At 43.0% G+C, this 26,824-nt stretch overlaps 1 protein-coding gene across 1 annotated transcript in view; it reads left to right on the forward strand.

Annotated features, from left to right (window-relative positions):
* Nucleotides 1-26,824, forward strand: part of CDYL2 (chromodomain Y like 2) — a 115,508-nt gene that overhangs the window by 2,141 nt on the left and 86,543 nt on the right. The window contains exon 2 of the mRNA XM_070761643.1: nt 1,088-1,108. Within this exon, the coding sequence (XP_070617744.1) occupies nt 1,088-1,108 (21 nt within the window). The remainder of the gene's footprint in view (nt 1-1,087; nt 1,109-26,824) is intronic.

The raw sequence follows: 26,824 nt of genomic DNA on the forward strand, positions 1-26,824 counted from the left end.
CCTCCTACTATACACCGTTTCCCCACATGGGATCTGCCACTGGTGTTACAGGCCCTCACGGAGCCTCCCTTCGAACCCTTGAGGGAGATACCGCTACGCCTGTTATCTCTAAAAACAGCCTTCCTCACGGCAATCACATCAGCAAGGAGAGTCTCCGAACTCTCAGCCCTATCAGTCCGGCAGGACCTATGTATCTTCCACACCAACAGAGTGGTCCTCAGACCAGATCCCGCCTTCCTACCTAAGGTGAACACGGTCTTTCACAGATCTCAGGACATTGTACTACCAGACTTTTGTGCCCAGGGGTCCCACCCACTGGAACTAAGATGGCACAAGTTGGATGTCAGACGAGCCATCAAACTTTATATTCGACGGACTAACACCTTTAGGAAGACAGAAGCCCTATTTGTCTCATATTTTCCAGCATCTATGGGGAATAAAGTTTCGCCCAAGACGATTAGTTGCTGGATTCGTTCCTGCATCATCACTGCTTACAAATCAAGGGCTACACCGATACCAAGCGGCATCACAGCGCACTCAACAAGGAGTGCAGCCACCTCAGCGGCATGGACAACACAGGCCCCGATTGACGATATTTGCCGTGCGGCAACTTGGGTCACGCCTAATACCTTCATTAAACATTACAGATTGGACACTTTCGCTTCTGCGGAAGCAGCCTTTGGACGCAGAGTATTGCAGAGAGTTTGCACCGATCCTGCGCCCCTGGTCCAGCCTTTTCCCCCCCTAATAAGTTGAGCTTGGGTATATCCCATGTTGGACTCTCCGAAGCAGTGCAAGTGGAGAAGAACCGTTGCACTTACCTGAACGGTCTTCTCGCTGCACTGCAAGGAGAGTCCAAACCCACCCGGCTGTTTGGGCCCAGGGTCTCAGAGTTGTCATAGTTGAGTTACTTACAAGTTGGTTAATTAATAAAGTTTCCTTGGTTTACTATCACTATGACTTCGTTTTATTGTAAGACTGACCCGGAGAGGGCAGCATGGGGGTTGGACCAGTAAATTATGCTAATTTTTAACTCAGTCCCTTCCAGCTTGGCTGAAGATTAACCCATGTTGGACTCTCCTTGCAGTGCAGCGAGAAGACCGTTCAGGTAAGTGCAACGGTTCTTTTTACATTCTTTGCTTCAGCAGTGAGGTGGGAAGGATTCCAGAATATTCTTACTGTAATCCAGATGGAATCAACTTTTTTTATGAAATTTGAAGGAATTTCACTGCAGGAATGGCAACAATCTTTAGGCCATCTCCAAGACCTGAATGACTAAGCCAGGGATTTATTTTTATTTATTTATTCATTTGTCCAATACACAAATACATAGGAAGAAAAATAGACATGTGGTAATATATATAAGGGTAAAAGTGAACTTAGAGGAGAGGATATATGAAAGGAAGAGAATATATATGATAGGTGAAAGAAAGGAAAGACAATTGGACAGGGGACAAAAGGCACACCAGTGCACTTATGTACGCCCCTTACTGGCCTCTTAGGAACCTGGAGAGGTTAATGATGGAGAGTCTAAGGGAGAAATGTTGGGTGTTAGGGGTTGACACAATTGAGTCCGGCAATGAGTTCCATGCTTCGATAACTCGATTGTTGAAATCATATTTTTTACAGTCAAGTTTGGACGGTTCGTATTAAGTTTGAATCTGTTGCGTGCTCTTGTGTTGTTGCGATTGAAGCTGAAGTAGTCATTGACCGGTAGGACATTGCAGCATATGATCTTGTGGGCAATACTCAAATCGTGTTTTAGGCGCCATAGTTCTAGGCTTTCTAGGCCCAGGATTGTTAGTCTATTTTCATAGGATATTCTGTTTCGAGTGGAGGAGTGAAGGGCTCTTCTGGTGAAATATCTTTGGACATTTTCAAGGGTGTTGATGTCTGAGATGTGGTATGGGTTCCAGATTGTGGTTCACGTTTATTTACTACATTGATTGAAGGCATTCTCTTCCCAGCGTTTGGATCATTTCAATTGGTTGGATTTATTATACACAAAATCATCAAGGAACAGATGAAAATACGCTCCCTTTTTTTGAATTGGTGAAACATTTCAGGAGTTTGTCAGAGTACATGCATTAGTGTAAGAGTGAATGAAGTGGTTGAGTTCCAGGAAGCAAAGACAAGCATAAAACATAGAATAATAGAATTGGAAAGGATCTTGGAGGTCTTCTAATCCAACTCCCAGCTCAAGCAGGAGACGCTAAACCATTCTGGGCAAATGGCTGTCCAGTTTCTTCTTGAAAACTTCTAGCACCCACAATTTCTGAAGGCAAGCCATTCCACTGATTTAATTCTTCTGAAATTTCTCCTTAATTCTAGGTTGGCTCCCTTCTAAAGGTCTTCCATCCATCATTTCTTCTCCTGCACTCAGGTGCTTTGGAGAACTGGTTGACCCCTTCTTCTCTGTGACCACTCCACAAGTACTGGAAGACTGCTATCTTAGCACCCCAGGTCTTTTTCTTCATTTAGACTAGACATACCTAGTTCCCTCAATCATTCATTTTACAGTTTCACTTCTGTTGTGGTTAGTGAAGTAGACCCAGAGACAGGGTTGAGCAATCGGTACTTTTATTCAGCTCAGAGAATAAGTGACAGCTCAGCAAGGTAAAGTGACGATTCAGCGAGTACCGACTGGCTCTGCAGGGAGAAGCCGCTTCTTTTATACTTTTGCGGTTCCCGCCAAAGCGAGAGCCGGCCGCGTCTGAGCCAATCAGGAGCGACTTCCTGCTTGGGCTCAGACAGCGCTGGAAAAGAGGAACAAACTATTTACAGCGTTACAAGGTAGCCATTTCAGGATACAACACCCCTCCCCTCATAGTTGGACCCATCCATCAAGAAAGCCACGTGACGAAGTCGTCCAATCGGTGGGGCCTTCGAGACTCTCGCGCTGACCTGCGCAGTCCATTTTCTCCTTCGCCACTGACTGTGGAGGATGGCTCGCCGCTGTTCTCCCGGTGCGGCGGACTAGGCCTGGCGGGCCCAACGAAGGCCTCGGAGGACGAGGATGGCTCGGCGTCGCTGGATGGTTCCCCCTGGCCCGATAAGTCTCTCTGCGTGTTTCTTAGTTCGGGCAATGTATAAAAGTCTGTTGAGGGGGGAGAGTCCGAGTCAGCGGGTTGTTGTAATTGGTTTTCAGTTCGTTTCCGAATGTGGTCTATGTGTCGTTTCCACAAACGACCATCCTCCAGTTTAACAATATAAGTCTTGGGTGCATTTTGCTTAACAATAATTCCCTTCATCCAGTTTACATTTCCATCAAAGCATTTTACATATACATTTTGACCCAAATACATTTCTCTTTCTGGTTTTATGCACATTTGGTTATTATTCAAACAGAACCTTGGGTTTAACCTGTCTAGTGGTGACCTCAACTTTCTCCCCATCAATAACTCTGCAGGGCTTACATGTGTGTGCGAGTTAGGGGTAATGTGCTGGGTTAATAAGAATTGGTCCAAGTTCTGTTGCACATCTCCAGGGCCTGACCTGTGCAATGCCTCTTTTGCCACCCTTACGTAACGTTCTGCCAACCCGTTAGCCCAGGGCGAGTAAGGCGAGATGAGGGCATGTCTGACCCCCAGGCCATCTAGGAATAATTCGAATTGCCTGGCTGTTAGTTGTGGTCCATTGTCAGACACCAATAGATCAGGGCAACCATGGGATGCAAACAGTCTGCTCAATACCTTGATAGTGGCACTTGTGGTTATGTTGTTCATTGCTATTATTTCCAACCATTTGGAGAAAGCATCAACCACTATTAGGAAATACTGAGACCCCACTGGGCCAGCAAAATCAATGTGGATCCTAGACCAAGGGCCAGCAGGCTGTTCCCACTCAGCCGGAGTTGTTTTGGGGGGATTGGGCCTAGACTCTTGGCACGGGTCACACTTTGAAACCCAACTTTCAATATCAGCATCAAGCCCTGGCCACCATAAATGCCCCCTTGCTAGGCTCTTCATCCTGACAATCCCAGGATGGCCCACGTGTAACATTCTGAGTACCTTTTCCCTTAGGCGTTTGGGGATGATCACTCTATCCCCCCACAGCAAACAACCTTTTACATATGACAATTCAAGCCTTTTGTTCTTAAAATCACACAATTCAGGTTTAACAATATCATTTTGCCATCCCTTTAGAACACAGTTCACTACTTGTTTCAGGATTTGGTCTTGCTGCGTGTGTGCAGCTACCTCTTTTGCTGTGGTTAGTGGGTTTTCCTCGAGTTCTATCATTAGCACGTCTGTGGTTGGAACAGGGTCTTCTACCAGGTCTGCTATGGGGCATCTGCTGAGGCCGTCTGCATGATTGATTTCCTTCCCCCCCTTGTGGGTGAGCTCATACTGATACCCAGAGAGGAAAAGGGCCCATCTGATTAGTCTTGGAGACATAAAAGGTGGAGTGGGCTTGTTGGGGGCTAGCAGGCCTAGTAGGGGTTTGTGGTCAGTGACTAGCTCAAAATTTCTCCCAAAAATGTAATTGTGAAACTTCTTTACCCCTGCCACTAATGCCAGAGCCTCCTTGTCTAACTGGCTATAATTTCTCTCCGTGCTGGTCATGGTTCTTGAAAAAAATGCTATTGGGGCCTCTGTCTGATTAGGTAGAACGTGAGCTAGGACTCCTCCTATGCCGTACGGCGAAGCGTCGCACGTGAGCCTAATGGGTAGTGAGGCACTATATTGGACTACTACACTTTTAGAAGTTAGTAAATTTTTTATTTGAGCAAAGGCTTCACGTTCAATTTTCCCCCATGTCCAGCGGGCTTCCTTCTGGAGTAAACGATGGAGAGGCTCTGCTACTGTTGCCTTCTGCTTTAAAAAAACGGAATAAAAATTAAGGAGGCCCAAAAATGCTTGCAACTCACTCTTATCTCGTGGCTCTGGGGCTTCTCTAATTGCTCTCAGCTTCTCAGTTGTGGGGTGGATACCTTCCTTATCTATTTTATATCCTAGGAATTCAATACTGTTAGTTCCCCAGACACATTTATCAGGCTTGATTCGTAACCCTTTTTCCTGTAGCCTCTTAAGTACTTCCCTTATTCTTTTGTTCACTTGTTCCTGGTTTTCCCCTGCAATTAAGATGTCATCAAAATATGGGATGGCCCCATTTACCCCTGACAATAGGCGTTCCATGATGCTCTGGAATATCCCTGGGGCTATGCTCACCCCAAACTGTAACCTCGTGCATTTGAAAGCCCCCCTGTGCGTTACAATTGTTTGAGCGTTTGCTGTTTGTTCATCGACCGGAAGTTGCTGGTAAGCCTGCGCCAGGTCGATCTTTGCGAACCTTTTCCCCTCCCCCAGGGAGTGTAAGAGTTGTTGCACAACCGGAATGGGGTAGGGGTGGTGTTGGAGTGCCTTATTCAGGGTTGATTTGTAATCAGCGCAAACTCTTAAGGAGCCATCTGGCTTCAGGGGTGTCACTATGGGAGTTTCCCATGGCCCCTGTTCCACAGGGACCAAGATACCTTGACTAATGAGTTTGTCCAGCTGTAAGTCTAGCTTGGGGAGAAGCGGGAGGGGAACCCTGCGAGGTTTCAGTCTAACTGGTGGGACCTTGGGGTCAATAGAGAAGGATATGGGGGTTCCCTTATACAATCCTAAGGTGGGGCTGAACACTTCAGGGAACTCTTTCACAAAGTTAGGCATAATATCACAGTTTACATTACACACACCCGAAATTTCAATCCCCAACGGTTCCATCCATGCTAGCCCTAGCAGGGAGTGTTTGGCCCCCGTCACAATAAGCATGGGAAGGGTACATTTGACATTCTTAAATACAATAGGTACATTTGCAGTTCCCAGGACCGAGATTACCCCCCCTTGGAAGTCTCTGATCACCAAAGAGGTTTGAATTAGGTCAGCCTCAGACACATTAGGCATATATAGCTTAAATTTTTCCCAGGGCATGATGGTATATCTCGAACCCGTATCTAGCTCCATTGAGCAAGGCTGGTTATTTAGCAACAACGAGATAACAATTTTAGCCCCCTTTTTGGTTGCCGTGTTATTCACGGAATATTGAGAGTTACCTCTATTGTAGTCTCGGTTAGCGGTGGGGTAATTCCTTTGACCCGAGTTGCGGAACGGTCTCCTTTCTCGCGATTGGGGGGGGTGGTTTTGGGGTCGCTGGTATTGTTGTGTGGCAAAAGTTTCTTCTGGTGCCGTTGCCCTGCACGCGATGGCGATGTGGCCTCTCCGGTTGCAACGGCGGCAAGTGGTGTCGCGGAACGGGCATCGATGGCGCTGGTGATTTCCCCGGCAGCCCGCGCAGGGGGCTGGATGAGTAGCTCTAGGGTGTCTCGGTTGGTCTTGCAGGAGGAGGCAGTCGTCCCCGTTGCTAGTTAGCTGGCCGCGGACGTCTGTTCCCATGGCGCTGGGAGACTCGGCGTCGATTTTGGCAATGGTTTCTCGCCTTCCGTGCTCTTTTAATTCTCTTGCCGCTGCGTCGGCTGCTTCCGCGGTTTGCGCTAATTTGATTACGGTTTGTAGAGTCGGCTCATCTTCGGTGAGGAGTTTACTTCTCACTGTGTGGTTCTTCATGCCGAAAATCAAGGCGTCGGTGAGGCGAGCTTCCGGATCTTGAAACTTGCATTGAGCGAGTACCGTTCGAAGCCGCGTTGTGAATTGGCTTATTGACTCGGTTTCTCTCTGAGCCATCATGTGAAATTGATGCCGGTAAACCACGGCTGGTCTGGTTGGTTTAAAATGGCTCGCTAGTTTCTGTTGAAGGACGTCCCACGCTGTGGCTCTTGCTTGTTCTGGTTCGGTGAGAGTTTGGGCAAGTCTACGGATCTCTGCGCCGCAGTAGTTTAGAAAAATAGCCCGTCTGCGATCGGCTCCGGCGTCCTGCATTCCCGCCGCCTCGAGGAATATCTCGAAGGTGGCCATGTACTCGTCCCAAGTCATTTTCTCGGCATCGAAAAGTTCTGGAGCCTGGCCGATCTGGATTTTGTCCATGTTGCACGCGAAGTTCTTCCGTTCGTTCGTCGCCAGTGAAGTAGACCCAGAGACAGGGTTGAGCAATCGGTACTTTTATTCAGCTCAGAGAATAAGTGACAGCTCAGCAAGGTAAAGTGACGATTCAGCGAGTACCGACTGGCTCTGCAGGGAGAAGCCGCTTCTTTTATACTTTTGCGGTTCCCGCCAAAGCGAGAGCCGGCCGCGTCTGAGCCAATCAGGAGCGACTTCCTGCTTGGGCTCAGACAGCGCTGGAAAAGAGGAACAAACTATTTACAGCGTTACAAGGTAGCCATTTCAGGATACAACAGTTAGCTCTGGCCCAGCTCCTGCCCCAGGGAATGGGGAGGTGGATGCAGGGGAAACTTCAACATGTCACAGGCCTGTGTTATTGCCGACAGAATCAGTTCAGAGTTTTGTTTCCTCGGACGAAGAAGAAGGTGGGAGTGACTCGGCAGAGGAGGGCTTGGCACACAGCCAAGGCAGTCAATCTTCCTTATCTTCTATAGCTTCAGATGATGACATTTTGGACCCACGCAAGTGCAGGATTATGCGTAGAAGAGACGAAGTAAGAACATATTACAGGAAATAAGGGAGGCCACCTGTGTTTGGGTGGGGCTCCAGTAATTAGGGCTGCTGCTATAAATAGCAGCATGTGGGTTTGGCCATTGTAGAAGAATATCTGTTGCAGTTTCGTCAGGAATCTTGTGTGCTGGACTTTGTTGCTTTTTCACACCTTTGAAACCAAAGCAGAGCAACATGTGTGTGTGTGTCTCACTTTGTTGGAAGAAGAAGGGGTATGAAGTTTCTTCACAGCTGCTAGCTAAATACTTAATGACTGCATAAGGGACATTGTACAGACTACCTGGTTGTTTTGGGAAGAGTGCTCTTTGCAATACAAAAAAGAGTGCTTAGTTTATTTTGACTTTTGTGATAAAGAACATTGTTTTGAATTTTCAAACGTGTGTGTGTCTGAAATTTGAATTTTTGGGAGGCTCCTTTCAGAGAGCCCGACAGAACAACTTCTAGATCTGTTATCATCTTGTGGCTCTTCTCTGCACTCTCAACATCTTTTTTTTGTATCGAGGTGACCAGAACTAGATACAAATTTGGTCACAGGTGGGATATCTACGTCCCAGATGTGAAAAGGTTTTAACCCAAGGTTGAAGTATACCTTTCGCCTGGGAAAAGTTCCAAGACCAATTGATCAGACTGTTCTTAGAACACTTGAGAGAAACTGCAGCTGGTTACAGAAATCATCAGTCAGGGTTGTCACCAGGTTAGGAACAGTTAGAAGCTATGAGGGAGCTGACTATGTTCATTCTTCAAAAAGAGTGGGGATAGCATTCTCCAAAACTTGAAGGGATGTCACTAGAAGGTAATCCAGAAGCAGGGGAAAAAATGGCTTAAAGTAGAATCCGGCTGAACGTTTGAGCGCTTTCTAGCAATTTATCGGACAAATTGTGGTTCCTCTTTCTGTCTTCAAGGATGGCTAGAACCTTGTTTCTCAACTTTGACAACTTTAAAATGGGTGGACTTCAACTCAGAGGAAGTTGGACTGTTTAGGTGCACATTCTGGTCTCTTGATTCCAGAGAAGCATCAGGTAAGGCTTATTAACTTGGAAGAGTTACTTCCTAACTCATTGAGACCAAACTAAACGAGACCATCCAACAGGCTGCTCTGGCCTACAAACATTTATGTTGATTCAAGATGCTTCAAGCAGACTCAGCCTCTGCAGGCTGAAGCCTAGAAGATAATATCATGGGGACCCTGGCTATTCCCAGAACCTTTTGGAACTGCAGGAATCCCCCACCTTCACCACCTGCACATCTTCTACCCAATAAGATAAGACCTTGAGCAGTTCCTCGTGTTGTGGTGACCCCCAGCCATAAGTCTAGCGCCAGTTCTCCCAACAGAGCTTTAAGCTGATTGGCAGGAAGGTCAGAGCGCCCTCCCCCCCTGTAAACGCCTGATTGGTCAGATTGTAAAAATATGTTCCAAGGCGCCAGAGTAGAAGCTTTAGTTCCTAACACCAGGGGAAATTTGTCTATTCCCATGGTCTTAGGCTTAAAGGGGTCCCGACCCCCAGGTTGAGAACCACTGATGTTGAGGAAGAACAGGAGAGGACTTCCCCCATAAATAAATATATCTGCCTTCACACACACACACGCACATCACACAGCACCAGTGGCAGTGGAGGTTGAGTGTTGATGCCTACATGGAGCTCCTCCCTGGGACCCACTCCAAGACTGCAGCACACCTTCCTGCTCCTCTTCCTCCTCCGGGCAGGTGCAGAGGTTAGGCTTGGGGGGGGGGGCTGACCAGCATCCGGAAAGAAATCCTTGACAGATCCTGCAGACTTTCAACACCCTCCTTCTACCCCACCTCAATTTAAAAAAACCACCAACCAACCCAACCACCACTTCACCCTCAACACAGCTCCGTGGGGCAAGTCAGGAACCACTCCCTCAAGTCAGGGGTGCAAGTCAGACTCCCTCAGATCAGGGGGGCAAGTCAGATTCCCTCAGAAACGGCTCCTTCAGGTCAGGGGGGCAAGTCAGACTCCCTCAAGTCAGGGGGGCAAGTCAGACTCCCTCAGGAACCGCTCCCTCAGGTCAGGGGGGTAAGTCAGGCTACCTCAGGAACTGCTCCCTCAAGTCAGGGGAGCAAGTCAGGTTCCCTCAGGAACGAAGTGGCCCCAGGTGCGGGGTGCGGGGGTGCGACTTCGGGGGGAGAGACGGCGATGAGGGCTGCGTGAGAACCCGCCTCCCTTTTTAACCCCGCCGTCGCCCCCCACCCACAGACCCGTCGTGTCGCCCGGATTGGGATGGAAAGGGGGGTGTTGTTGGGGGGGGAGGTTCCTGAAGGCAGAGTCTCACCCGCGCGCAGCCACGCGCGCACGCGGGGGCGCGCCTTCTCCCCTCACACACACACACACACGGCGCCGCCGGAGCGCTGCTCTCTGCTTCCCCGCCGCCGCTGCTCCCGGTTACGCCAGCCTTGCCTGCCTGCCTCTCGCCCTCTGCCTTCGCCTCCGATTCTGCGCACAGGAGCCCCACAGCCTGTCATTCTGCACGGCGGCACAGTTGTTGTCGGGTGTTTTTTCTTTTCTCCCCCCGCTCGGGTCGGGGGGGAGAAAAACACCCCCTCACACACACACGCACCACAAACACGCACACTCGCAGCCCCGGCCGCGGCGAGGAGAGCGGCGCGCGAGGAGAGCCCCCGCTGCCCACCCGCCCGCCCCCAGTCCGGCATGGCTTCGGGGGACCTTTACGAGGTACGGCGCCCGGCGGAGCTTGGCCGGGCTTCTCCCGAGGACGGGAGGGGAGGCAGGGCGGGCTAGGAAGGAGAAGGAAGGGGGGTGTCCCCATGTTGCTGCGGACACTCGAGGGGGCTCTTCCGCGGGGGTCTCTGGTCGGGGCTCGGGGAGAGGCGGAGGCGGAAGGCAGAGCCAGGCGCCTCCGCTGCTTGAGCCGGAGGGAGGCTGCGATGGAGCCTTCCTCAGCTGACTCCCATCGGGGTGGAGGGGGGTGTCAGTGGAAGGGGAGGGAAGGACCTCGAGGGCTACCCCGGACGGGCGGCTTCCCCCGGGGCGGAAAAGTCCAGGTAAAGTGGCCGAAGGAGGGAAAGCTCCGCCAGACCGAAGTCTTGGCCGGCACCAAACTCTGTTTCTCCTCTTCCTCTTCTTCAGGGAATGGGGGGGGGGAGGGAGGGAGAGGGTGTTCTGTCGGGGAAGGGGCTGCTGCAAGGCAAGGAGAGTGGGAGGAGCTGATGGAGTGGGAGGAGCTACAGGAGTCCAGATGCATGCCGGATGTTCGGGGTGAGGTTTTTTTCCACCTCCCCTCTCCTGGGTGGGAGGAGCTCGGGTTGCAAGGAGGGGAGGGGGTCCCAAGTTGGCAGTAGTGGGATTGGATGGCCTTTGGGTGGCAGAAGACCCAAGACCAAGGTTTTGATTGGCTCTCTGGTGCTGATGGCTAGCCTGGACTTTTTATTGTCAGTGGCTTTCCAGTAGGTGCAAAGACAGCACCTATTGTCTCATCTTATAGCAATAGCACTTAGACTTATATACCGCTTCACAGTGCTTTTATAGCCCCAAGTGGGTTACAAAATCAGCCTATTGTCCCCAACAATCTGGCTCCTCGTTTTACTGACCTGAGAAAGATGGAAGGCTGGGTCAACCTTGAGCCTGGTGAGATTGGAACCGCTGAACTGCAGCTAGCGGTCAGCTGAAGTGGCCTGCAGTACTGCACTCTAACCACTGCGCCCCGTCGGCTCCTATGAAAGGTGCTACCTTACTTATAACTGGATTAGGTTGGTTGCATGTGAAGTCAAGCCCTTGTAGAATCTTTCTTTGCCACATCTACCAATGCAAAATAATATTTGTTGCTCGGGATTGAACTGTGGGGTCCCTGAACCCATCTGAGCTTGTTGGTATTCTTCAACCTGATCGTGTTCTTTCGTTTGGATCTTGGATCTCACTATGGTTGCCACCTCACGGGCCACAGATTACATCCGCAATCCAGCCCAAAATGTCTTGCCATTATGTCTGGTGCCCCCTCCAGAGCACTACTTGCGGCCACATTTTTGCTCTTGAAGTTACCATCACATTTATTTATTTTATTTATTCAATTTTTTCATGCCGCCCTTCTCCTTAGACTCAGGGCGACTTACAACATGTCAGCAATAGCACTTTTTAATAGAACCAGCATTTTGCCCCCACAATCCGGGTCCTCATTTTACCTACCTTGGAAGGATGGAAGGCTGAGTCAACCTTGAGCCGGTGATGAGATTTGAACCGCTGACCTACAGATCTAGCAGTCAGCTTTAGTGGCCTGCAGTATTGCCCTCTACTTTCTGTGCCATCTTGGTTCTACTTGACCTTCTAGCTCATCTTTATGGCCTACTTTACCTCACCTCTTTAGAGAAGAGGCAACAGATGTTCCATAACGTTCTGCCGGCATGTTTCAACCACCCGTAATTACAGGGTAATTAGTCCAGGAAGACACACACCACACAATAAAAGGAAAACCCAAAAGTTTTTATAAACAGAAAAACAGAAACAGCTCCCTTTTTAAATTTCAAAGGGATTTTCTGGTACACACAAGGCACAGGTTAAATGCAATCCAATTGCTCACCCAATAACTGGGAAATTGAGTCCAATTCTAAAGTCCAGAGAGTCCACACACAATCTTGAACAGCACACAAACCACGATCTTGACGAAACAATGAATCAGATAAACTGCCACAAGGCTAAACCAGCACGCTGTTCTTTTTATCTGTAGCACTAATTACAGCAGCCCCACCCAACCACAGGTGGCCTCATTTTCTCTTGTAATAATCCTTCAGTTGTTGTCTCCTATGCATCACTCTAGGCATGCATGGATGGGTCATTAATTCTTGTTCAGAATCCAAGGATGATACAGATGATTGATCTCCTCCCGGGCTGTCTGCCAAACTCCCCTCTTCCCTGTCACTCACGCTTCCTTGGTCAGAGGAGGCTTCGTCGACAGATTCCATCGGGAGCAAAACAGGCCTGCGGCATGTGGATGTTTCCCCCACATCCACCTGCACATTCCTTGGGGCAGGAGCTGGACCAAAGCTAACCACAACACATAACATGTAATTATATTAAATACTATAGCATCAGAAGTTCACTGGAAGCTTTCAAGAAGAGAATGGACCACCATCTGTCAGAAATGGTGTAGGGTCCCCTGCTTAGGCAGAAGTGTTGGACTAGATGACCTACAGGGTCTCTTCCAACTCTGTTGTTCTATCATTTGGGATAGTCTTCCCCACACTTTCGACAATGAAAGAGAGACTTACTGGGAGAAGAATGTTCTAAAAACATCTCCCTTGTTATCTCCCTATAATGTTCATTCATTCATTTTTTTCAGGCAACATTTTTAATTGTAGCTAATTATTGAATCAATTACGTGTTAATATTTTATTTGTGATTAATCCCAGTTGGAAATTTAGGTCATATTTTCTATTCAACCCATGAGAAATGACTAATGTGTTTATAATGCTAGGGATAAATAGCCTATTTGATTTTGACAAATACTTTTCCATCAAATAATTATTCTTTATTAAAGAACCAGTCTGTATCAAAGGTGACAAATTATATTAAACATGCCTGTAAAGCAGATCACAGTCTCAATCAAATATCATCTTGCCTGCCTCTATCCATTTCCTTCACATTGTCCTTTAATAAAAGACAACAATATGCAGAGTATACAAAGATTAACGCATAGTAAATGAAAGAAGTTAAAAGCATAAAACTAAAAAGATAGAAAGAAAAGGAATACAACTATCTTACTTTACATCAACATATCTACTGTAACTTTCCCTAGCTTTCTTCTACTGCAATCTATCCTTAATTCCACCATGTGTATACATTGATTTATTCACTGCATTGTTTCTTAAATCATTAGCTTCATCCAACCACTGATTCCTTCATTTTTTTCTCTTCATCAATTCAATTTTATATACAGAGCTGATCTGTATTTCAAATCATTCAGGTTCCACCAACAACTTGCTATTGTCTACCTATAAAATTATACATGTGTGTATGACTCTACCAAAAAAAAGTCTGCAAGTTACCACAATCCTTCCACAGGTTTATCCATAAATACATTAAACAACCAAGAGAATGTCCCAAATCAGTATCTTACCACACTGAACCAGTTATTAAATATTCTATTTATCTTAATACATGTTTATTTACATTGTATACCTACAGTGCTACATCATATTCAGCAACCAATATCCAGACAAAACATTCCATAACTCAAAAAGTCTATTTACTTTATCATTTGCTTTTTTAAAAATATCAGATACTATACTAAAGTACACTGGTGCCTCAGTATTCAACATTAATTAATTTGGTTCTGGGAGGTATTTATTATATATATATATATAATAATCAACAACTTAATCCAAAAAGAGACACCCGCCAAGAGTCTAAGGAGAAGGGCGGCATAAAAATTGAATAAATAAATAAATAAATAAACCAAGACACCGAACAGGACAATGGCATCGCCCTCTTCCCTTACATCAAAGGCACCACAGATAAAATCAGTAAAATTCTCCGCAAACACAACATCAAGACAGCCTTTGTTACAGATAAAAAAATAGCCAACATCCTAAGAAACCCGAAAGACAATATCCAGCTAGAAAACCAGGGAGTTTATCAAATACCGTGTAAAATCTGCCCAGCCACATATATTGGAAAAATTAACAGGAGAGTAAATGCACGTGTTGCAGAACATAAGAATGCATTAAGGAAAAAAGAAAAAACCTCCTCCCTTTTCCAACACTTCAAAACTACAGGACATGAAATTGATTTTGACAGTACTAAATTAATTTCCAAAACAGAACACTACAGCAAAAGAATAATCATGGAAGCCATCGAGATAGAAAAACATCCCCAAAATATGAACAAGCAGGATGATACCTCCCGCCTACCAGACATCTGGAAACCAGCCCTCAAACGTAACCCAGCCATAAAAACTGAAACCAGACTCAGAACACATATTGCAAAACAATCAAGTAGCCTGCAAGCTCCAACTACTCAGGATATCACGCCTAATCAACAACCATTAACTAATCAGCATACCTCAGCTACATCAACGACCCCAGGTATTACCCCACTGACTCACCAGGAAGTTTCTACACAGCAGGCAATTAATGAGCCATCAAACCACACCCAGCCACCAGTATTTATAGAAGGAAGGCAGCTCAGGTCTCGCTGTGTTGGCCCTAGAACAAGGACAGAAACACCAGCCTGAAGATGACAAGTGGGACCTCGTCGAAACGTCGCCAGAAATTTCCAAATCCTACACGGGAAGAAACCCGAATATATCAAGACCATCTCATATATATTGAATCCCAGTAAGGAAGGGTGTGGCTAGCTGATGAGGCCAGAACAAGGCCGAAATGGTACCATCCTAGTCTCCCTTAATTTTAAAAATTCAGCTAAAAACATTTTATATATATATACTGTATTCGTAGATTTTCACGGGTACAGGTATGAATTGCCTTTACTACTCTACTGCAGAAATTGTATTTTCTGCAATCAAAATTAGAGTGGATTACATTTAGTTTGCATCTATTGATAGCCCTAGTGTTAGTGAGGTTGAAATTAGTCATTAACAGGTAGGAGATTAAGGTAGATGATTTTATGTACTAAGCTTAGGTAGGAACGTAAATGGTGTAGTATCCAGGCCTAAAATTTCAAGTCTACTGGAATAAGGAATTTTATTGCGAGCAGAGGAGTTGAGTACTCTTCTTGTAAAATTCCTCTGTACCCTCTCTAATATATTAATGTTTGAAATACAGTGTGGGTTCCAGGCAGGTGAGCAGTATTCAAGGATAGGTCTGGAAAAGGTTTTGTATGCCCTAGTTAGAAGTATAACATTACCAGAGAGAAAACTTCGTAAAGTAAGGTTGACAACTCTTAATGCCTTTTTAGCAATGTTGTTACAGTGAGCTCTGGGGCTTAGGATCTTTTGAAATTAATACACCATGGTCCTTGATATAGCATAGATCATCTTTTAGATCATTTCCATCCAGCTTGTATTTGATGTTCTGATTTTTATTGCCATTGTGTAGGACTGAGCATTTGTTAGCAGAGATTTGGAGTTACCAATTGTTTGACCATTCAGATACATAATCTAGATCATTTGGTAGGGTAGCAGAATTGTCTCTGATGTTAAATAGTTTTACATTGTCAGCAAAGAGAACACAATTGATTATACTATATAAATTTAATAAATTAAATTAAGTTAATATGATCACAAAAGTCATTTATATAAAGCAGAAAGAGTGTTGGTCCTAAAACGCTGCCTTGGGGAACACCACTGTTAACTGGTGCTGGGTCTGATATAGAGTTTCCAATTTTAATTACTTGTTGCCTGTTTGATAGGAATGCAGCGATCCACCTAGGCAAGGATCCAGAAAGGCCATAAAAACTTAGTTTTAACAGAGGTTTGTCATGTACCATAGAATCAAAGGCTTTGCAGAAATCTATGTAGATTGCATCTATTGCTTTACCCCAGTCAAGTTGAGAGGTCCAAATGTTTTTGCAATGTATGAGTTGCAAATGACAGGACAAATTTTACCTAAAACTAAATTGCTTATTAGAGAGTAGGTTATTTGTCATTAAGTGGAGGGTGATGGATTGGTTTATGATGGCTTCCATGACTTTACAAGTGACGCAGCAAAGGCAGATTGATTGATTGGTTGGTTGGTTGGTTGGTTGGTTGGTTATTTGATTTCTACGGTGCCCTATTCAATGGAATCAGGATGGTTCAAAACAAAATAATACACAACATATAGAAATCTAAACTTAAAACATACTAAAACATTCTTTAAAAAACTAGGCAGCTCATATTCAAGCAATCAAACATGAATTCATTCATTGGTCAGGGCTAGATGTTGGTCTTAGCAGCCCCAAGCCTGTTGGCAAAGATGGGTCTTTAGACTCTTGCAAAAGGCGGGGTGGATGGGGGCAGAATCCAAAATCTACTGGAGGGAATTGGTCCTAAAGGGCTGGGGCCACCACAGAGAAGGCCTCTTCCCCTAGGCCCCACCAGGTGACATTGTCTAGCTGACGGGACCTGGAGAAGTCCAAGTCTGTTGGACCTGACCGGCTGCTGGGACACATGAGGCAGAAGGCGGTCCCATAAGTAATCTGGTCCTATGCCATGTAGGGCTTTATAGATTGGTCTATAATTCTCAACAAGGCCGAGGTCACCATTTTTGAAGATAACTGTTGCAAATGACGATAGGTCAGACAAGAAGCTCATTCTAAAAGATACTTCATAGCTGGTGCTTAGAGGTTCAGCTATGGCGGAGGAGAGGCACAATGGATACTAAAAACAAACAAACAAACTAGCTGACTTACCACGTTTGTTTTGTCCAGGAAAAACCTCTTCTATGAAAATCCATAACATGGGCATCAATTTATAGAATTTTTCTTTTAGTTAGTTAGTTAGTTAGTTAGTTAGTTAGTTAGTTAGTTAGTTAGTTAGTTAGTTAGTTAGTTAGTTAGTTAGTTTATTAGATTTCTATGGACAATGTTCCTACAGGCCTTCCTGTCCTCTACCATCCCCCAGAGTCCATTTAAGCTCACACAGACTGCTTCAGTGACTCCATTCAGCCACTTCATTTTCTGTCGTCCCTTTCTTCTTTTGCCCTCCATCTTTCCCACATTTGGCTCTTCTCCAGTGAGTCCTTCTTTCTCATTAAGTAGCCAAAGTACTTTGAGTTTCATCTTCAGGATCTGGCCTTCTCAAGACCAGCCAGGGTTGATCTCCTCTAGGACTTACCAGTTGGATCGCCTTGCAGTCCGAGTGACTCGCAGGAGTCTTCTCCAGCACCATAGTTCAAAGGCCTCGATTCTTTGGCACTCAGCCTTCCTAATGGTCCAATTTTCACAGCCCTACATTGCAACTGGGAAAACCATAGCCATAACTATAGCCACAGCCAAGCCATAACCATAGAGTTCTTACTAAAGCTCAAACCTACAAACCCATAAGAAAAAGAAAATCACACTGAGATACTCATGTTGCCTTCAGATGCATAAATAGGATAAGAACACAATATGGCCATGTATTAATCTTTTATTAATGTTCAACATTAATGTTTTACTGTGATTCCCTTCAAGAATTATGGAATGAGGGGTACTTGGTGCTCTGCCTAGGTTATTTTTTTTATTCCATTCATTACCTCCTCTTTGAAAGTGCCTGCCAACCAATATCTCCCAACAATTACCATAGATTTTGCTATATGAAATTAATGAAAATTCACCACATCCTGAGCCATAAGATATTCAAAGTCACCAATCCAGAAAATGCATACATAATAGGTTGAGCAAAGAATATGTGTTCTAAAATTATTATTTTAAAATATGAGAAGCTGTTTCTGCAGTTGCTGCAAATGGTTGTCACACTTGTTCAAAACTAGGTATAAGCAATCAATATCTTTTCCAATTATAAATTTATATGAAGGGATATATTGTGATCAGTATAGATCGTCCTAGTTCCAGATTATCCTAGCTCGTCCTAGTTCCAGATTATCACCTGTTGGCCAGAATTCAAGAGTAATGGAAGACATTTCCCAGTCCAGAAATAAACATATATCTGATAATATTTGTAGGTCAGGGTTGAAATGATGTGATGAAACTCTTTAATTTCACAAGATGTGGACACATTTAACCATAGTTTTGACTGGGAAGCCATGACCAAGCCAAGATATTGTCTTTTTTATTTTTTAAAAATGTCAGTTTGGTATCTCAGCAAATTTCATCATCTTCACCAAGTATTCCTCTATTTTGAATTGCTGAATCTTTCTACCTTGGTACATATAATAATTTTACTGCAGTTGTCATATTTTTTTAAAAAACCGATATTCCATATTTTCCCAACTATCCGTCTATCAGTCCCAAAAGACAGACTTCTGGCCTCAGTTGTGTATTAATCTTTAAAACCTCCTATAGGGATTTGAATCCAAAATTTCTAGCTTTTTTAGACATCCACCATGATAATATATCCCTTGCCTGTTCATAGTTTCAACGTGCATTTGAAATGCCTTTCAACTGGCAATTTCTCTGGAAACATATATCCACAGTACATCATATTATAGAAAAACTATTTAAGATTGTAACAATGTAAATCTCAACCTTCTCAATCACATGTTTTCATATTGCTCCGTCTGTATGCTATAACCACATTTTACCCTACTTTATATCCTGTTTGTTTGTTTGTTTGTTTGTCAAAACATGTACAAGATAATAGGTATGGTATGAACATAAACAAAAGCAAGTAGGTATAGGTAAATAATAGGACAGGGATGGTAGGCACAATAATATACTTATGCAAGCCCCTTAAAAGACCTCTTAGGAATGGGGTGAAGTCGACTGTAGACAGTCTAAGGTAAAAGTTTTGGGGGTTTGAGGAAGTCGTATTTTCTACAGTCGAGTTTCGAGCGGTTTACATTGAGTTTGAATCTATTTTGTGCACATTTGTTGTTGCAGTTGAAGCTGAAGTATTTATTGACTGGTAGGACATTGTGGTAGATGATTTTATGAACTACATTTAGATCAGATCGAAGGCGACGTAGCTCTAGGTTTTCCAAGTCCAAAATTTCAAGTCTGGTGGAATAAGGTATTCTGTTGCAAGCAGAGGATTGGAGGATTCTTCTTGTGAAATATTTCTGGACTCTCTCAATTGTATTAATGTCTAGTATACAGGGCGGGTTCCAGATCGGTAAGCTGTATTCTAGGATTGGTCTGGCAAATGTTTTGTATGCTTTGGTTAGCAGTTTAATCTTTTCACTTATTCTGTTCCAAATATCAACAGAAGGTTATACATTTTAGCAATTAGATGGTCATCATTTGTACATAATTTCATTTCAAACTCACCTTAACCAATATTTTGATGTAGATATTTTATGATGCAGACTATTGCTGGTATTAATGATAAACTGAATTAGTAGTGTTGTCATACAAATCTAAGTAATAAATAATAATAAATAAATAAATGATAGATTTCAGGTTTGTTCTTTGATGCTTATTTAAACTTGTAACTGACTTGGAAAATCTTTATATTTTATATTGCCATCTGCTCTGGCATGTTAAGGTTGAATCAGTCATAAAGGTATTTGATCAACAAAAAAAATCAAGAACAATTGTGATTACAGATGTTTGAACATCTAACTGGCTAGCTTCAAATGAGGGAGGGAAATAAAAGCATATTATTGGAATGTTACCATTAGGGTTATAAACTTTAGGATTAACAATCCTGGTTTTATATCTTGATAAACAGGTATTTCTGCTTAGATTTTTGCAAAATTAATAGCCAGGCAACAATTCAGTCAGGGTATTATTAATTCACCTGCTTAAATAAATGCGGGATTTGTGAGTGAGCAGGCATACTGATAATTTTGGAATAGATGCAAGCATTTTGGGAGCAGAATTGAGAAGCAAAATTTCCCTTTTCTTTCCTTTTATTCTCAAATAATCATTGCGAGAAATGAAAGCAGCTGATCTATTGTGTCCCTCCTACTCCACACAGATTATCTTGCATAGTAATATCAAGCTTTAGAGAGCAGATGATAATGCCGATAATGGAATGCAGAACCCAAATTTGGTGAGTGTGCATCTCAAGCCTATGACTTTTCCTATGAGACACAAATTTGGTTCAGGTGTCACTGTGAATCAGTTACACCCACATCTTTTTATTTCACTGCTGTTAACAAGCTGGTTCTTAGAAAAGCCGAACCATTTATTCTCTATCGTCCTATCCTTTAAGAAGTGAAAGAGGAGTTATCTTCCTAATTTTTTTACGGTATGATGATGATGATGACAATGATAACAGCAACCACTTTAAATTTCATGTAAACTGCTTTACATTTGGTTGTAAAAAATATTTTGCAATAGAGTTATCAGAGCCTGGAATATCTTACTTCATTTAGTTGTTTTAGTCCCAACTTAGCTTCTGTGGACTTCACAAGATAAAATTTAACAGGTTCCTAAAGGGGCATGTGTAAATGCTAATGTGCTTATCGCTCCTGTCACATTTTAGTGTTTTTTGTTCATTCAAATTTGTAATTTTTATTTGATGAATAAATTGATGATGATGATGATGATTGGGGAGACTGACCAGAGGCATTTGCTCTGACTTTTCTCCCCTTCTCTTGTTTTTACTTATTTTTGTCCCAAGCATCACTGGCAAATAGCCGCTTTTTTATTTGGTGACTTGGGAAGTTGGAAATGTTGAGTGCTGCAAAATAGGAGCTTGGGGATATGCTGTAACTGTGATCTGCTGGCCATTGTTGTATATTTGACAAACGTCTGAGCTCCGTCAGGCTGAGATAGCCATGCGCTCAAGCCGTCATCATCTTTTGCCTCCCCTCCAAAATATCATATCTAGGAAAAGATCCAGCTGGATCTATCCATCAGCCAAAGATGAAAATAATACAGAAGTTTTGCTGGCTGGCTGGCTGGCTGGTTTTCCCTCTCTTTGCTGGCTATCCAGAAAGACATTTGAGATACTTGAGATAAGCCTTTTGTTGTGAGTTCACTGTGCTCCATTTGTAACGTTTTTATGTTGGATGACATCTGCCTCCTGTGTTTTCCCAACACTTCTGCCATTTTTTGGCTTTGAAAATAAATCCATTGATTGAAGGAAGGCACGGACGACATAGCTAGGAGCTGTTCTTCTGAAAACAGTAAATACTACTAGTCCTGAGTTCTACAAAACTGAAAAGGAAACATGTTCAAGTTCATTGCCTCAGTGAGTGGACTACCAGATTGTATACAGTATATGTGTAAAGTTGTTCCTCTTTGTCAGCATAGATGCTATGGAATTCCCCATCCTCCGAAATCCAATTAGCTTTAACCTTGTAAGGCCTCAAGAAATTCTTAAAAACAGAATTGTTTAAGAGGACTTTTGCTTGTCGAAGTTTTCATCTACTTTTATTGGTTTCTTGGTGGCTGGTGGATGATTTTTATTTGTGGCTTAATTTTGCCTCTTGCTTACTCTGATATAAATTGTACCTTGGAGGTTTTAGAGTTATAATTGTAACCTATCAAGAGGCTCTTGCTTGCAGTGAACAAAAAATCATTTGATCCATCAATCAATCATCTGAAAACAAATGATTCCAAAAGTTAAATGATTGAAGAGGAAATAATGTATTCAGTACAATAAAGCTTCAAATAAAATCAACGTACTAAATCTTCAGTCCACATTCAGCCAAACTCAATGCTTACGTAGTCCTTATAAAATTGTGACATTGCTAAAAAAATAAGTTGAAAATTACTTAAACTAAGGGTTAGGGTTAGGTAACCTTTCAAGCTGGAGTTCGTGCCCTCCCAACTGGGGGAAAAAAACAAGAAGAAACAAAAATAATACTTTTTAAAAATAGTCAAATATCACACAAACTTTGTGAGGTTTCAGGAGGTTTGCTATTTTCCTCTGAAATTTCCTGGGAATGTTTTAATGAATGTATGTTCTATGAGATTCAATTTTCAGGTTTCAGTAGATCCAACCAGGAGAGTTTAACAGCTGTGCATTACCTCCCAGTGATCAGCTACTGGTTAAATCAAGAATATAAAGAATAACTGTATATTTAATCAATTGTGATGAAATGCTAGTCAGGCTTATTTTTCTGAGAGCTGTCGCCTTTCTTTTTCAAATGCATCAATTTATATTTGAGCAAACCCATTATCTTTCTTCAAGTCCTTGGAAAAAACACCTTTGGGGTTGTCTTTTTGTATATTTAATCAGCAAACGAAGTTATAAATCAAGCAGCTCATAGTGTTTTCATTTCACTGCCAGTGCTAGTTAAAAACAGAGACCAAATGACAGAGTTTGCTCCTGTGAACTCCGCGTGGAACTCAAAAGATGACTAGATGACTTAGGTGAAATAAGCATATACATAGATTACCGGGCAGAACGCATCAAAAACAAGACCCACAATCCATCCCACAACATCCAACCCACCATCCCACAACAGCAAATCAACATCCCATACACCACCAACCAAGACTAGGAAAGTGCGCCTCTTACTTCCTCAATCCATTCCAATACTAATCTCAAATGCAAACTAATTAATGCAAGAAGCATAATTAACAAGATGTCTGAATTCCTACTACTACTAAACACTGATATCTTTGACATTATTTTTGCCTAAATGCATCCCTCACGGACTCCATCATTGCAGCAAGAAACTACCTTATCTGACCGTGAAAGCTGCAGAGGAGGCGGAGTAGCTATATTCTACAAAAAGACACAAAACCTAAAAAATATCCAAGTTACATATGACCTCACCCTTCCCGAAACCATCAGCTGTGATCTAACTGCCACACTTAGCTTCCAACTTTGTTACAGAGCTCCAGACTAAGACATCACACATGCAAACAAATTAACCTCACTGCTAATGTGGGCACCCTCCTGCCCATACCCCCTTATTTTTCTTGGAGACCTCAATTTACCTCACATTAACTGAACCCTAAACAAATGCACAACTGAACCCATCCATACAACCCTATACAATGCTATTACCAATCTGGGACTAGTTCATCAACTAGTAATACTAGACTCAACAAATGCCTCAATCACATATTCTGCAGCAGCAAAATCGCAATTTATGGACTACAAATAGAAGAATCCTTTTCCAACAGCAGCCACAGCATGATAGACTTCAGCCTCAATCTACACCATTGCAAGATTCACCCTAATAATGCGACACCGAAGTATAATTGTTAAAAAGCCACCTATGAGCTTATAGATGCTGACCTCTCAATTCTTGACTGGCAAACTCTAGTCTTTGGCTGTAACACTGCTGATGACCTTTATAACATCATCTTGCTTGAAGTCAAAAGAGGTATCAGACTACATGTACCACTAATAACCACCATAACCAAGAAAAACAAACTACCATATCAATAAGGAAGCTACAACACCCCCCCCCCCCCCAAAAAAAAAAATCCCTCTGGCATAAGAACAAATAGAGGCTATGTGGTCAACTTCAAAAGCTGCTACAAAAATATATGCCACCAAATAAAGACAGAATGCTTCAAATACCATAGCAAACAAGAGGAAAACCTCCTGCGCATCAAATCCAACCGTGCCTTCTACAACTTTGTAAATAACAAATTCAAGGACTCAAGACCCATCCCACCACTAAAAGTACCCAACAACAAAGAATGCTCTGATGAATCGATCAAAGCTAATCTCTTCAACACATTCTTTGGCTCAGTCTTTGTAAACAGCAATGGCTCATCCCCAAAATTCACTAATCGCACCTCAAACACTCATAACGACTTAACCCAAATAGACTTCACAGAAGACAATGTTGGAAAAGCACTACGCGACCTTAAACCTTTTCTATCAATTGGGCCTGATGGTCTATGTGCATACTTCTTTAAAAAGCTCTCCACAGCCATAGCTGAACCACTAAGCATAATCTTTGAAAAATCATACAGGACTAGCTCACTACCAAAGCTATGGTCCCAGGCAATATTCATCCCCATCTTCAAAAAAGGAGATCCCAGTCTAGTTGAAAACTACAGACTAATCTCACTATGCTGCGTCACATGCAAAGCCATGGAATCAATCATAAACCAATCAATTACCCTCCACCTAGAAACTAACAACTTACTCTCTAACAAACAATTTGGTTTCAGAAAAAATTATCTTGCAACCTGCAACTCCTTCACTGCAAAAACATATGGACTACACATCTTAATCAGGGCAAATCAATAGATACAATTTACATTGACTTCTGTAAAGCCTTTGACTCAGTGGTTCATGACAAACTACTTCTAAAACTCAAATCCTACAGCATCCTAGGATCCCTCCATAATTGGATAACTGCGTTCCTATCAAACAGACAAGTTGTCAAAATAGGGCGCACCATATGCAATCCTGTTCCGATTAAGAGTGCCGTACTCCAAGACAGTGTACTTGGACCAACACTCTTCATACTCTACATAAATGACCTTTGCGGTCACATTACAAGCAACTGTGTTCTCTTTTCAACATCACTGATAACACAGCTACTCTCCAAAAAGTCCTTGACTTTGTGTCTGAATAGTCAAACATCTGGCAACTCCAAATCTCAACCAACAAATGCTCTGTCCTACACATTGGCAAAATGAATCAGAACACAAGCTGAATGAACAAGACCTTACAGACAACCCTTACTCTGTAAAAGACCTTGGAATACTTATTTCAAATGACCTAAATGCCAACCAAAAGCTAACTGCAACAACAGCGCCAAAAAGGTTTCAAGTGTTGTTAACCTAATACTACATAGCTTCTGCTCCGGTAATCTCACACTACTAACCAGAGCATACAAATCTTTCCCCAGATCCCCTTGAATATAGCTCATCTGTCTGGAACCCACACCACATTTCAGACATAAACACTCTAGAAAATGTCCAGAGATACTTTACTAGAAGAGCCCTCCACTCCTCCACTCACAACAGAAAACCCTACACAACTAGATTTACAATACTAGGCTTAGAAATACGTTGCCTTAAATATGGTCTAAGCATAGCCCATAAAATCATCTGCTTCAATGTCCTTCCTGTCAATGACTACTTCAGCTTTAATCACAACAACACTCGAGCACACAACAAATACAAACTTAAAGTAAACCACTCTAAACTCGACTGCAGGAAATACAACTTTAATAATCGAGTAGTTGATGCATGGAACTCACTACCAGACTCTGTAGTATCATCACCTAACTCCCAAAAATTTACCCTTAGACTATCCACTGTTGACGTCTCCCGATTCCTAAGAGGTCAGTAAGGGGCGTGTAAAAGTGCACCAGAGTGCCTTCCAGCCCCTGTCCTAATGTTTCTCTTTTACTAGTATCATGTATATAAATATTATTATATCTTTGTATACCACCAATACGTACTTGACAAAACAAACAAACAAACAAACAAATAAAATTTGAAGGCATCCATTCTTCAGCATTCAGCCTTCCTCATGGTCCAACTCTCGCAGCCATACCTTACTAGTAGGAAAACCATAACCTTGAACATTGGTCCATAATGTAACATACAATAGCCACAAAGCTAGTTAATGTTCTGGTCTCCGGCTAAGGCTGCTGTTAATTGGAATAAAGGCTTGCTGAATGCAGAGATTTATAAAAACAAACATCATCTTTATTTATTTCTTCCTTCTGTTACAAACTGCGTCATCAGTATGCAGTCACTTTTATCTAAATCTTTAGTAATAAAGGCAGCAAAAAACATCCTCAAAAGCATTCCTCCATTCATCTTAAAATTTATGGCTAGGCAGCATTTGCTCAGGGTAATAAAAACTGCAATTAAAAACACATAAAACAAAGCTTACTTTCAAAGCGGTGGAAAGGCACCTCCATATTGATTCAAAGCAGAATTGAAAACTCCACCCGTCTTCTCCACTGACACCCGGACGTGACAAATTAATTACTTAATTAATGAATCCATTCCTCTCCTAATATTTCTTCCCTGACACTTGTTCCCTTCATCTGTGTAATCGTCTGAAAGAAGGATTTACCCATCTGACATCTATCTCTACTTCACTTGAATCGGAACTCATAGGACCCTCCTGAGGTTGGTCTCCCCATTCTTCCTCTGCCTGTAAATCAGGACCTGCCACTAATTCATAAGCACTGTCCGAATCAGAATCTGCAAAATCCTCAGACTGAACAGGAGTATACACAACAGTTAAGATGTTAGGTTGCATCAGTAGAACAGTTGTCAAATCACAAGAAGTAATAATTTCATCCAGTTTCAAGAGTGTCTCCTTTTCTGGTACTATGCTTTAAGAAAGATCCACAGGAGATGAAAAACATGGAAGGATTGACAACAAGGATTATCCAAGGAGTAGAAAGGCTTTGAAGAGAGATTGAGTGAACCTGTTAAGTTTCAACCTGGAAAGAAAAAAATGAGGCTGGATGTAGGAGGAGTCTTCAGGAGCCTGTGTCACCCAGAAGGCATATAAATCCAATAAATAAGAAGGCATCTTCTCTTATCATCCCAGAATGTAGGATATGGAATAATTATCTTAACTTACTGGAAGATTTTCCAACTGAACATTAGGAAAAATATGCTAAGTAGCAGCAGTTGGACATTGAAGTCAATTCTTAAGAGAGTTGTAGACTTTCCATTACCAGATAATTTCAAGCGAACAGTAGACAACCATCTATTGAGGGTATTTTAACTTGGATCTCTGTATTGAGGTTGGATTAAATGACCTCAAAGGCCCCTTTCTATAGTTTGATGAAGCCTTTAACTCTCTCAAAGATTGTCTCTTTCCATGTTGATAACATGTCCTTTCAAGTCAGCTGCTCT

Source organism: Erythrolamprus reginae, chromosome 9 (genome assembly GCF_031021105.1).
Source record: "Erythrolamprus reginae isolate rEryReg1 chromosome 9, rEryReg1.hap1, whole genome shotgun sequence".
Lineage (NCBI taxonomy): Eukaryota > Metazoa > Chordata > Lepidosauria > Squamata > Dipsadidae > Erythrolamprus > Erythrolamprus reginae.